A 14,633-nucleotide genomic window follows, 5' to 3' on the forward strand; every position below is an offset into this window, starting at 1 on the left:
CTTTCATTACATAATCAAAAACCATTATCATATCTAAACCCTCTCGCTGAGATAAATTTAGACCAATCATTGTGGGCCTCATCATCATCATCATCAAAATAAAAAATTAATTATTTTCCTTAACCTTCTTCTTCTTCATCTTCTTCTTTTGAGAGCTTTCATTAGTCTAAACACATCACCCTCTTCAGTAACATCTTGAATCTAATGCTGGTTTTGCACCACAACACCATCTACAACAATATCTTGAGGCTGATGCTGGTTTTGCACCACAACATCCTCTATAACAACATTTGGATTCTCAACATTGTTGGTAGCTTGAGCAGGATAACACATGTTGATTCCTTTGAATGAAGTTGTTTCTGTGTTTTGGTTCTTCCGCTTTTATATTATTCCTTCTGATTCTTCATCTTCTTTTCTTGGAAGTTTAAAAATCAAAGATGCTCATTAATTATTGTTTTTTTAATTTTATACGCTTTCTATTCTTTTTGGAAGTTGGAAAGATGACATACCTCGAGCTGTTCAAATTTATTGTATACTCATAATACAAGTTTTGATAACAATTCAAAAATGGTGTAGTGTTGATTCTCGTATGAAACGTTTGGCATTTATTCACGCATAATATTACAACGGTAATTAGGAATAATCATTATTAAAGAATGTGCATATATTACCACAAGCTACATAACAATGTCTAGTCCTGCGTAATTATATATCTTTCTCAACCGCTGTTAAATGTGTTTTCCGTAGTAGTTATCAACTTCATAATCAAGGTTTAAAACGAAGAAGTGATAGATTTTGACAGTTTTGCCTTACTGTGAAAGTTCTTAATAAACCTGTGACAAAATCATCCTTAAAAAAGTGCCTACAACTCCTTATGAAAATAAATATTTATCCATTCCAACCCGGACTCTGGACTGTTAGACCCCTCACACACCAAACCACTTCTTTGATTTCATGGTCAGGAAAACTCTCTTCCAAGAAACATACATTAGAATGAGACAAAACTTTGAAATCAATCCCATCAAGAGTGAGTCTTCCCTGTTCTGGTTCACAGAATTTCTCATAAAAATGTCTTCACACTTCTTCCTTCACTCTCGAATCAACCATCCCTCTCTGTGATAAGACACCCTATAAAATTCCTCCTATTTCTTTCCTTGCAATAGTTGTGTGACTTAGCAAATATATATCTTTTAATCAACTATATATTATATCTTCATCAGCCATAAAAATGTTAACCCTCAACTTTGGCTTATTAATCTCATTAAACAAATATACAAGTGATTTATCTCATTGAAATTAAACCATAAACCCTAATACAAAACTGTTCACAACACATACATAGCATAAATTTCCAGATTCCATAAATAAATATAAAGCACTCATAATTTTCAAAAAGAGTCATGACTGTATTTATTATGGTCAAACATGGACATAGAATTCTCAGTGAAGGATTTGTTCCTACTCAAATGAACTATAGATTCATCAGCAAGAGAAACAAAATGATACTATAGATTTAAACTTTATTAAAAAAAAATAAAAATCATTATTCAAAATAGTACACAATATATTAAAGTTGCTATGTACTACATCATAAATTATGAACTAGAAAAACACAATAAAAATCACAAAGAAACTTATCTTATACAATGCTTACATCTCATATAAAAACGTATTTATATCTGACACTGGTACATATGGTTACATTAATTTTTTTTAATATATGTTCGATGAAAATATGTTCGATGCTTGACACGAGACATATAGTTACGTTATTTTTTTCAAATTAGTATCGCTGTTTCATAGTATGTATGTGAAATCGGTAAGAATTATTCACCTCAGTTTTTATTTTTCCATCTTTTTTCACATTGAGCTTCCACCACCATCATGTTCAATTTCTGAACCCACTTCATCTTCTTCTTGCAAGCAATCAATACCAAAAGCACCATGACCATAACCAAAGGCTTTAATATGATCCTTAAGAGACCTTTTATGTTTAAAATCGGAACCACATAAACAATACCAAATTTTGCCGCAATTCTTCTCATGTGTTCTCCAGTCACCTTTCACTGCAAACGATTTTCCGCATTTTCTACACATGTAAGGTTTTATACCATGCTTTCTCTTATAATGTGTTTGAAGTGTTCTAAAATCTTTGAGAGGCTTTGCTCTTGGGTGATCAATGTTGTGCTTGCATCCTGGTGCACAACAGTAGCATGGAAGCCTTAACATTGCTGTTGGTTGTGTTCCTTTTAGAGAATCTGGTCCCTTTCTGTATTGAGATCCATGTCCCCACATATGCATCTGAAAATCCATAAAACATGCCCCCTTTATTTAACTACTCAATACATAAATTAATGAAAAAGTTCTGATGAAAAACCTAAAACTTCTCTTTAATATGCACGGTTTTAAATAACGCCCACCATAGCAATGTAGTCACTTAAAGACTTTCACGATTTCGATCTATACAGGCGTTGCAATATTGATTATAATCGTCGCGGTATAAATTAAACACAATTAGTTTATTTTTCATTATAAAAATAATAAATAACGGTATAAGATAATATCAGCACCTTTCAATACCGTTTTGCCGTGACTGTTTTTGCAGTAACGAGTCGTTTTTAAAAACCTAGTTTAATTTACTAGAATTAAAAGTAGTGACTACATATATAAAATATTTACTCTAGAATCATTTTATGTGTGCAAATTGTGTCTTACCTTCAGACTTATGATTCTCTGAAATTAAATAGTATATTCAATAATGGACAAAATTTTCATTCAATGAGTTCATGATATGCAAATAAAAAAGGACAAATTTAGAAACTGTACAAGAAAAACCAAAGTTTTGCAGAAAAAGAAATTAAGATGAGCATTTGAGTTTTACTGAACATATAAAAAGATGAAAAGTATGAAAATTCAGGAAATGTTGGTTTCAAATTTCTCTAACAAGTAACTAAAATAACTATCTAATTATTACCTTAAAATTGATCTACTATTTATGCAGTACTTCTGATGAGAAACATATGAATAATGAAAGAAACATTGTTTGTTAGTATTAATAATTTCTTTTCAATTCACTGATTTGCAGTACTGGTGCAGCACAATGTTCTAGGTGACATGATGAAAGAATAGTTCATAGAAACCAGAAATTAATTAAAGTGTACTGCTGAGTCTGAAATCAAATAGTAACTAAAAAGAAGACCATGCAAAAGGGATATATACACAGAAAAACCATAATGATTCATTATACTCATATGATATAAGAAGAAAAAAACCTATCTTATTTTTAATGCAAAAAATTAAGATGAAATTAATTAGAGAAAAATTTTAAAAGAGAAGAAGGTATAATATAGAAGTTTCGAAACAAAAACTTTAAACAAGAAAACTTCGGTCCTACCGAAGTTATGTCAAATTCACTGTCAATTTAAACATAAAGAAATTCATTTTATTTCGACGGTGAAACTCCTTTCAACTTAGGTCACTTTACACTTCAGATCTTCAACAAAATCTCGGTGTTATTATGATTTTTTTAAAATTCACCGTCAATTTAAACATAATGTAAACCTATATTTTGACGATGAACTTTGTTCAGCTCAGGTTTAACTTGAAGCTAGGACTCGTAGCTTTATTTTTTTTAGAGTGAAATTATTTTGAAAGCAATAATTGAAAGCAAAACCAAACATAGTAATAGTACCTGAAGATTGTTGTATCTGTTGAAAGTTTTAGAGCAGACAGGACATGAGAATTGTGTAGGACCAATGAGAATTTGAGAAGGAGTTGGAATCCAATACTGACCCTTGTTCAATTTCTCCAAAGGGTTTTCAGAAACCATATTAACTTCATCTTTTTCAGCCATTTCTGATGAGACCATTCTTGATCCAAATTCAGAAGAAGAGTTAGTATTCATTCTAGGAAGCCCTATTTGTAGGGCAACAGTAACACTTTCATCACCATCATCATCAACATGATTATGATGATGATGATGATTATATTCATTTTGTACTGAGGTGGTGTTAAAGGTGTTTGAGTTTGAGTTTGAGGGTTCATTTTGTTGATGATTTATGAGACTTAGCTTGTTAATGAGAGGAAGAGCTTCTCTAAGAGGAGGAGAAGAAGGAGGATTAATTGTGGTGGAGGAGGAGGAGGGTTGATGATGATGATGATGATGATGATGATTAGGGTGGTGGAGCATGAAATTGAACCATTCATCAAAAAAGTTAGATTGAGGATCTGTCATAGTGATCAATGTTTAATGTTCTAAAGGCTATTAGGTGATAATTTATATATAAGTTTCTTTCTTTGGCAATTAATATATACTACTCAGATACTCCTCACACCATACACACCATACACACAGGCACTAAGACACTGATTTTATAAAAAAATATAATATTTTTTGCATCATATATGATATAATTTAATATTTATTTATTTATTATTAAAAAATTAAAAATATAATAATTAAAATTGATGTATTTAATTTTATATTAATCATATTTTTGTAAATTAATTTTCAAAGAATTATATAAAGTGTGTTAAAATAAAGAAAAAAATATTTATTCTCAAATATTAATTGATGAAAAATATAATGTGCGTCATACAAATATTAGACGCTAATTAAAAAAAAAAGATAAAAATTATTTTATGGCAAGAGAATTATTTAATTTTTTCAATATATAAAAAATTATTTTGACATGTGACATACGAATTTCATACGAATGTTAAATAGTGATACATTGATTTATACTTCGTTTGGTTCTATTATAAGAAAAAAATTAAAATTTTAAATTTATTAAATAAATATTATATCTGATCTATTATATTATTTAGATATTTTAATTATTTAATAAATATAAAAAATGAATTTTCCTTTATAAATAAGACTAAAGGAAATAATAATATAATGCAGTGTGAATGTTGATGTGTATGTGTGAGAGAGAGGAAATTATTATGTGGGGGGAATGGAGAGCCATAAATTGTTTTTAAGTAAGTTTGAAGGTGAAAGAATAAAGGGAAAAAAGTGTGTGGAAAGTCAAGAAATTACCCTCTGCAAGGAAATAGGAGAAATTAAAGGTGAAAGGGAAAGGCAGATGTATAGTCAGAGATTAGACTTGCAGGCAGGTTGTCTATCATCAGGAGATAGAATTTAATTGCACTATCTATCTTGTTGTTGAATTATTTTTTGTATTCACTTGTTTTAAATTCTAATTTTTTAATCTTTTAATAAAAATTTGTAGTATTAAAAGAAATATATTGTATTTCTCTTTATTATATTTGATGTGGGATTTTATTTGTACTCTTCCTCAAATTTAGTTTTAAATAGAATGAAGGTGAAAACTGTATGAATTAAAATAGTTTTAATAATTATTTCAGAACTTTATTTTAAAAAAATTGAGCTCAATATTTTATAATAAATAATGTTAAACTAACACAGAGCTAACACCTTAAGTGAAAATGAACAATAAACTCCTCAAAAAATCAACAATGTCTATTTGTAAGGTTAAAGTTCTCAAATTTAAAAGTCTATACTTACATTCATTTAAAAAAAAAAAATCAAAAGCTTAGCGCCAATTTGTTTTAGTGTTTAAAAAAATATATAACTATAGTATTATATATTTTAAATTAAATAGTTATATAAAGAAGTAATAAAATTTAAATGAGGAATTAGTTTGAATATTTTTCATAAAATATTATTTAGTTATTTTTTCATTTTACTTATACTTTTTTATATCAAAATTTCAAAATCCCACTTACATTTGAAGATATTTTAAATAAATTTTCATAAAAATATTTTTTAGATATATTATTTTATAAAATTATGTAATTTTGACTAAAATTTAATCTTTAATAATAATGTATATTTATGTTATTAAATGTCAAAACTAGTCTTCTAATTTATAAAATAAATAAATTATTTTTTTAATACTTTAAAAATTATTTCATGAAAAATAACTTTTTTAAATAGAAAGGTTTTTTTAAAGTTAAAATAAACACGTCTTTATTATTTATTTTTTTTGTTACAAGGGAGGGCCTAAGCCCAAAAAGCAAGAAAACTACAAAGGAATAGTCCTAACAACATAGTCACCCTTATCATCCCTATTCATAAGATGAAGCATCCAAGGGGGGCATTACTATAGAAAATGAGTTCTTCTTTCAACTTCTTACCCTCGAGCGCAAGAAGGTTAGCACAACCATTTACCTCCCTATAAATATGATAGATCTCCACTTTGTCTAGCTGAAGCATCAAATTACTAATGCTATTTATCAAGCTTCCCACAACAATGTTGTTATTGCTGCCCTTGTTGATGCAATCTACAGCTTTGCGAGAATCAGACTCAATGACAACTTTTTTAAAGCCAAGATCAATAGCCATTTTAGTGCCAGTGTAAATGCCCCATATCTCTTCAATTAGGGTACTGCAATAACCAATATTCTTGGCAAAACCACCTAACCAGTCGCCTTGATTGTTCCTACGGATCCCTCCACAACCAAAAATACCATCATTACCACGGGCTCCATCCACATTAAGCTTCACAAAGGGAGTAAATGGGGCACTCCAAAGAACGAGTTGCTGCTCCTTATTTCTCTCCATGACTTTAATCCTCAAGAGCATAGCCTGCTTGTATTGGAAAACTTTGTCGTCTATCACCTCTCGAGCCATTGAAGGTCTTGCATAGTTTCTATCATGAACTTCTTTGTTTCTCCAAGACCATAGAGTATGACAACTAGTAGCCCAAACATTGCACCAGTTGGGATACTCAACAGGATTATTGAAAATGTTAAGCTTGATCTAGTCGTGCCAACATGCATTAAAGAAATCATAAGTTAGTGTAAAACGGGTAATACTATCCCAAAAGCCCTTCACGATGAAACAGTCCCGCAAGGCATGCATGGATGTATCGCTAACAGCTCCACACAAAGGACAACCCTCTAGCCCAAAACTGGAGGCATTGATACGGTGGTTGGTGAGTAAACGGTCATGTTGAAGAATCCACACAAAGATCCTGACTCTTTCAGGCACCTCTAACTTCCAGATTTTCTTCCACACCTTACAATCAGATTCATCCCTTATGTCATCCAGAATCTTGTACATACGGCTGATAGAGAAATTGAAATCGTCATCGGTTGCAACAACAAACTTATCACTACTATTGTCCACCATTGGAGGCAGCACAACAACAATCTTCAATTGCACATTGTAAGGAAGACAGCTCAAGACATTCCAATTCCATCCTCCTGAACCATCTATTAAATCTTTAATAGTAACGTTAGCTAATTCACTATGTATAACATCCACCAAATATGCTATAATCAAGCCTTTCTCGATCCAGCATTGCTTCCACAGATTGGTAGAAGCACCATCTCCTATTCTCCAAATGCCCAGGTCCATTAAATGAGTAGAAGTCCTGACAATCTTCTTCCAAAGTTTAGAATCTGACTGCTTAGAATGAATTCTCCCACTATTACTACCAGTCAGGTATTTACTTCTCATAACAGTGCACCACAAGTCTTCCTCTCCATTTACGATTTTGCAACCAAGCTTCAAAATGCAAGCTTTGTTCATTGTGTTAAGGTCCTTAATCCCAAGGCCTCTGTCACATTTGGCTCTGGTAACCTTCTCCCAGCTAACAGCATGGAATTTCCTTTTGGCATCAGTGTCACCCTAGATAAAAGCTCTCTGAATCTTTTGGATATCCTTGATACAAGCTTTAGGGAGAGAGTTAGTCATCATAGGATAAACAGGGATGGCTTCGATGACACTTTTAGCTAAAGTCACCCTACCAGCAAAGGACAGGGTTCTTGCTTTCCAACCTGAAAGTTTATTGGCCACTTGATCAATAACATATTAGAAACAGAGAGATGACCCAACTTACTCCTCACGCTACGAGAAACATTTTTTGAAAACATAATGTTTGATTTCTCCTTACTAATCTCCTTCCCCGACATACGACAAAACTGATCAAGAGTACTCTTCACACAATTCACCTGGGCTTCACTTGCTTCTCCAAAGATTAGCAAGTCATCAACAAACATGAGATGTGAAATATAGGTTCGACTTCTACCAATCTAAAATGGCTTCCAATGCTTCATTTGGATAGCATAATCGATTAAGTGAGTTAACTTATCCATGCAAAGAACAAAGAGGTATGGGGATATATGATCTCCTTGTCTGATTCCTCGTTGCGGACGAAAGAAATCATTTTTGTTCCCGTTCCAATTTACATTAGTTTCAACGCTTGTCACTCCATGCATAATAACATGCATAATATCCTTTGGCAGCTCTATTTCCTCAAGAATTCTCTAAATGAACTCCCAATTCAGCTTATCATACGCTTTCTAAAGATCTATTTTAATGGAAAAATAACCTTTCCCCCCTTTCTTCTTTTGCATGGAATGCATGACTTCCTTAGCTATGATGATATTTTCATGTATAGATCAGCCTGGGACAAATCCTGTTTGGAGAGGGGACACCAGCTGGGACATGAGAGGTTTAAGTCTAGCAACAACCACTTTACTAATAACTTTATACATCGTGTTACACAAGGAAATGGGACGGAACTGTGTCGCGGAACTGGGTTGCTAAACTTTAGGAATAAGACAAATATCCGTTTTATTAAACTCCAACATCATACTAGGATTCTTCCAAACTTCTCGAACAAAACGAATCAAATATGAGCCTAAAGTTTTCCAGGACTTTTGATAAAACCCCGGAGGAAAGCCATCAGGACCAGGAGCTTTCCATGGCTTCATGGAGAAAAGAGCTTGTTTAACTTCCATTACGCTAATGTCTTCCTTTAGAGATTGCAAGTTCTCATCAGTGAGCTTAGGGAATGTGATAGGTGTTTGACTCCAGCTACACCAACTATGAGGACATGAAAATTGTTTTTTAGGTGTCACAATTTTATTCCTTCTTCTACTATTTAAGGTTTTCATATGATAATATTTAGTGTTACGATCAACGTTGGCTAACCACATTGTTCGAGAATGCTGAAACCACATCATTTCTTCTTTACTCAAAATATCGCTTAATTCCTTCTGCAGCTGTTTCTCAAGTTTCCTCATGCCACCATAATTATCCTTACACTGAAGCTTAACTTGCACACCTTCTAGACGTCTCATCAAACTCTTCTTCTTTCTAATAACTTGATCAAATGATTCAAATTTCCACTAATCAATACCTTTGACCACATTACTGAGATTGTGAATGAGGGACTGATCCTCTTGCCAAACTTCTTGCAGCATGTGTTGATAAGAGTCATGCATGAGCCAAGCACTTTCCAACCTAAAAGGCCTCTTCTGAAACTGTTGATAATTATCATGAAGATGAATGAGAATAGGATGATGATCTGAGAAATCAACACGCACCAAGACCTGGACGAAAGCATCAGGGAACTGAATTTCCATTCATCATTGCCCAGGGTTCTATCGAGTTTTTCATAAATTTGTTGTCCACCATGGTAAATCGGACCTCTCCACGTGAATTTAGGATCACGGGCCTCCATATTATAAAAACTTGCAATCCTCCATTCTGTCCCTCACCTTTTGACATCTGAGTATAGAAGCGGGCAAACCACCTTTCTTATCTTGAACCGCATCAATATCGTTAAAATCACCAGCAACCATCCAACCACCAATTAAGTTCCTTGATAAAGTCTTCAACTCCTCCCAAAGCAACTTCTTACAATTATCATTAGGGCTAGCATAAACGACCATTAACCACCAATCCTCCATATGATCCATCCGCACTTTAGAGTGAATGAATTGATTGTGTTTCTTGTGAATCTGTATACTAATGTCACTAGTCTTCCAAGCTATAACAATACCACCAGCAAACCCCAAATTCTACGAATATTCCATAGAATCAAAACCCAGCTTCATTAACACCTTCTTTATTTTAAGAGGATCACACCTTGTCTCCATGATCACTAACACACTAGGATTATGATTATCCAAGTACTGTTTACAATATCTATTAAAAGCTTTACCTGCAGCTCGTCTACAGTTCCAACACATAATTTTAATGTTTGTACTCATCATAAAAACAAATCTGCAAGGTGAATAAAAGATCCCAGCTCAGCAAGGAGTCTCTTTGATAATCTCAATATCCTCATCATAACCAACTGGTTCATTAACAATAGTATCCCCATCAGCCTCCTTTGAGTGCTCCCTAGAAAGAGGATCCTCAATAGGAAAGGAGAAAGTGCTACGAACATTTTTTCTTACGTCTGGAGGTTTATCAATATCAATATCTTCTTCTGTTGCATGGTTATCTGCCACAACATGCATGCCACTTGTTCCTACTACTTCTATGTTCTTTCTCCTCTTTAAGCTAAAAAAGTCATATTTATTTGTCTCGATAGCATCACCAGATAAAAGGTTTCCAAGAATTTCCTCCACCTCTGATCTACTAACTTCACTAGCTTTCTGCTTTAATTGTATGCCTCCACGTGTTGCTAAAGTTATTTTCTTGTTTTTGGGGTTCAGCTTTAGCTTTCTGTTACCGATCCTATGTCCCAGGTTACCATTTAATGTTTCTCCGGCCCCACCATTTATTCCCATATTCGTTAGTGAATCTAGAATATCTTCCTTATTATTATTCCCTACATTAATTCCTTCTTTACCTGCACACTTGCCACCTATATTGCCATTTAAAACCTCATCTAATATAGGAAAATTAGGAACCATTATTTCTGTCTTGTCCTTTTCCAAATCAAGAAGAATCTTCTCATTAATCTTATTATACTCACCAATAAATGCTTGCTCATCATTTCCTAAAATATGAAAATGTGATCCTCCCATATTAACTCCTCCGTTAACGTTCCCCGGAGCACTGTTCTTCCGGCTATCTCCCATCTTCCTCTCCCTCTTCTGTTTTTGGACAATTCTCCAAGGGCCTTCTTCTATCCCACATCCTCCTTGACTACCATTGACATCATTCACCATCTCATTGCAGTTTCTTCCACCATTACTACTACTTTCACCCGCTACTTGCTTTCCTTTCATTATTATAGGACAATTCTCCTTATAATGGCCATATCGACCACATGCCAAGCAAAGTAAGTGCAACCATTCATACTCAATCTTATAGCTGCTACCTTGTATTCTTAGCATAGCAAGCAAAGGTTTGGAAAGATTAACAGTGACACAAATACGAGCATACTTGCCTCTCTCCGGCTTGATAGTAGTCTTATCCACCTTCACCGTACGCCCTATACGATCACCAAACACGGAGAGCGCCCACATTTGATTTAATCTATTCTCCAGTGCTTTGTAACCGATTATTTTCCCTAGCAGCTTTACTATAACACCTCTCTTCCATGGTCTCATGATTCGCTTCTCCTCCTTCTCCGAAAAGAAGATGTTAGGGAACTCATACCCACCTATTAATTCTTCCTCCACTGTGGTTTCCCCAAACTCACCGTCCGGATCTCCCACATCCCCTTGGTTGCTACCATGATCCTCTTCCATCTCATCTCTACCCCTTCCAGCGATGATATCACGAAAATGAGATACCTTCCTCAAGCAAACTCGTCATTCCGTCCTTAACTTTCTTTGTTCTTCTCTCCTGCAGATCCACTTCAGCCATGCTCTTCTCCCTATCTTTATTATCTTCTTTGAATAAGTACATGTCTATTGGAATTGTATGGCAGTTTAATTTTAGAAAAGTATGACATTGCCTTTTTATTCTAAGTTTAATTTCACGTTTGGATGACTTAGAAATCAAAATGAATGTTTAAAAGTGACATTGATATATTTGGTTCTTGTTGAATAGAGTTATATGTGATTTTTATACTGAAATATTTATTGTGTAATTTGTTTTTAATATAAATATAAATTATTTTATATCAAATTCACTTTTAATTAAAATTATTTGTATATACTCAATTTAATCAAAATTATTTTTTACTACTGCAAAATTATACACACATTTTTCCTATAAAAGAATTTATTTTTCTGCAGTACTGCAAATAATATATTTTATGACGAAGTGTCCACGTCAGCAAAAAAAAAAGTATAATGCCAAGACGCGTAATATTTTATTGTTTATAAAAGTAAAAACCACATATTTGTTTATAAGTGTAAACTAAACAATCTATCCTTTCAGTTTTCAATTTAATCGAGGGATAAAGTAATCATATTTTACTATAAAAGCACTCGTTAAACATATTTTACCTTAATTCATACTTATATGAAGCCACCCCAAATTCGCATGCATCATTCTTTAGGATGGATTGCAAGACATAAAAATTTTCAACGTTCTTCTATCTTAAACAAAATATTTTTTCAGCTCTTACAATCTATCTCACATAATGGAGTTGATGTTGTTGTTGTATTTTTAGAACAACCATCTGTTAAAGAAGGGAGCTCAACCTTTGAAAAAGTTGTTGTAGAAATTCGACCACCAATATAACTCAATCATCTCTTCTCATTATAAGAATTATCGAACCTCCAAAACAATAAACCATTACATAAACCTGAAGTGTGTAAGTACACTTCTTAAGAATTTATCCGCCTCATAAGCGCAAATCCCTCAGAATTAAACAAGTTCTTCCCATATTCTCAAGAAGACTATGAGGCATCAGAATAACACAAAATGAACATTAAAATGACTGGAAGATGTAACCATGAACAACTTAAATGAATAAGGAATATAAGACAAAGATAGTTTTTTTTATTTTTGTATGTTCTTGTCTTATAAAAGTAGAGGAGTTGTTATATATGTGAGAGTGAGAGTGAGAGAGAGAGAGAGAGAGAGAGAGAGAGAGAGAGAGAGAGAGAGAGAGAGAGAGAGGGAGTCAAGGATTTGACTAAGTCAAGTCAAACGGTTACAAATCATAAATAAAATGAATAATAATAATTGTTAATAATAATAAAAAATAATATTAAAATATATTTTCTCATATTTATCAAAATTGTTTAAACTTTTGAAATATAATCACAATTTGCAACAATCCCCCATATATTTCAAAAGTTCAAAAGAAAAATAAAATGAAAAATTCTTGGATTAACATCGTGAATGTGATGCATCAAACTAATGTAGCAAGCTATATGAACTAGTTTTAGAATAATAGTACTTAACGTACAATGAAATTGTTGTAGCAAGTTATATGAATCAAATTCACTTAATGTGTGTCAGAGATCCATCACTCACATTACACCTTCACAGTTCTTGTTGTTGATGTTGTGGTGCACTAATAGGCCATACACGTGCCTGATTATTTTCATGAGTGCTCTATATAGGTAATTTCATTAACTGTATGGTGTAAATTATACACCACTAATAAAAGATATAAAATTCATTGAAAGCTACATAAGCTTATCCTCTCACTAATGCAATGTCTAACACTTTCTCACTTACACCATAGGAAAAGGACTCAAACAAAAATTAATCAAATAATATTTGTGCTAGAAGAACTAACAAGTGACTTGTTCTTACCCATATGAACCTTTTTCATGGAATCTCCAGTCACAAAGTTGGGTTCCCATCACTTATTAGTTTCAATAGGCTTAGGTTTAATTCTCCTCTATGTGTTCACAAATCAATTTCTTCATAAGAATTTTGTTAGAGGATCGACTAAGATCACTTTGATCTCACATCACATAAATAGAGGATATTACCTCTTTATTCAATAGCTAATTTATACACAAATTAGAAAGACATATTTTCTCCCATTAATAGACATTGACTAAAACGTCTCTAAGTCGTCAATCAATCTCATATATTTACTCAAGTATATAACAATAAACTTGGTCTTCGCAATTAACTATACACAGGTCTGCTGAAATATCTAAGTGACATCAATTCCAACGAAAATATCATCTTAAAGAAGATATAAATAATTTCTCTTATGAATTTATCATACATGTCTATTTAATGACTTTCAAATGACAACACCACCACATTAAGTAAAGATAAGTATGGTCACATGTAGATTTCATATAATTTAAATTCATGTAACATCGTTTTATCATTTTAATACAACATAGTGAGTTAAGAATCTCACAAGTATAATAAATAACACCCCAAAGTTTTACCACAGTTTTAGATATTTTAATAATCTTAGAGTAACTCTAAAATTCTCATATTAAACTATTCAAGTCTTCTTAGATTATTAATTGATGTTACTATCAATAATGATAAATATAGTATTTAAATATTTATTTTGCAAGTCTGTTTGAATGACTTCGAGTGATTAATTTTCATTGGTTAAAAAATAAATAAATATACTTATATATTTATTCTCATTGGGAGCATATTCAATTAACACCATTGTCTTAATTTAATACAATGGTCCATCCATTAAAAGTAATATTATAATTCATATTATATCTTCAAATATTTTATGTAATTAAAAATTATCTTACAAATATTTTCACGATACTCATTAAATATGTTATCTCACAAATATTTTTTAATTATCTCAAATGCACAAAATATATATACATCAATGGTAAGATTATTTTTAAATAATTAAATTTATATTTCACGTGTTTCTCTCGATCATTTCATATGTTTCAGCAACGACAAAACATTTAAAAATGCACAATTTAATGAAAGAGTTTAAAAGGATAAAACCTAAAATGGTGTAACAAAATCAACCATGAAAAGAAAATTCTTGAGTTTTATTTAATTT

The 14,633-nt window shown here is 32.2% G+C and overlaps 2 protein-coding genes across 2 annotated transcripts; both read right to left on the reverse strand.

Annotated features, from left to right (window-relative positions):
• Window positions 1-1,623: 1,623 nt before the first annotated feature.
• LOC131618435 (zinc finger protein WIP2-like) lies at window positions 1,624-4,264 on the reverse strand. The gene is made up of 2 exons (XM_058889654.1): window positions 3,692-4,264; window positions 1,624-2,301 (listed from the first exon to the last, which is right to left on the reverse strand). Exons 1-2 carry the CDS (start codon window positions 4,232-4,234, stop codon window positions 1,861-1,863), a joined length of 984 nt encoding a protein of 327 aa, XP_058745637.1. The 5' UTR covers window positions 4,235-4,264; the 3' UTR covers window positions 1,624-1,860.
• Window positions 4,265-8,577: 4,313 nt separating this feature from the next.
• Window positions 8,578-9,738, reverse strand: LOC131620092 (uncharacterized). The gene is made up of 2 exons (XM_058891113.1): window positions 9,538-9,738; window positions 8,578-9,165 (listed from the first exon to the last, which is right to left on the reverse strand). The coding sequence occupies exons 1-2, from the start codon at window positions 9,736-9,738 to the stop codon at window positions 8,578-8,580; spliced, it is 789 nt and encodes a 262-aa protein (XP_058747096.1).
• Window positions 9,739-14,633: the final 4,895 nt, after the last annotated feature.

The sequence above is a fragment of the Vicia villosa genome, linkage group LG7, assembly GCF_029867415.1.
Source record: "Vicia villosa cultivar HV-30 ecotype Madison, WI linkage group LG7, Vvil1.0, whole genome shotgun sequence".
Lineage (NCBI taxonomy): Eukaryota > Viridiplantae > Streptophyta > Magnoliopsida > Fabales > Fabaceae > Vicia > Vicia villosa.

Coding starts and splice junctions, on each gene's coding strand:
- LOC131618435 (XM_058889654.1), bottom strand. CDS start 4,234: ATGACAGATCCTCAATCTAACTTTTTTGATGAATGGTTCAATTTCATG. Junction 2,302..3,691: donor ACAGATACAACAATCTTCAG/GTACTATTACTA, acceptor ATGGATTTTCAG/ATGCATATGTGGGGACATGG.
- LOC131620092 (XM_058891113.1), bottom strand. CDS start 9,738: ATGGATCATATGGAGGATTGGTGGTTAATGGTCGTTTATGCTAGCCCT. Junction 9,166..9,537: donor CTATACTCAGATGTCAAAAG/GTGAGGGACAGA, acceptor GGTATTGATTAG/TGGAAATTTGAATCATTTGA.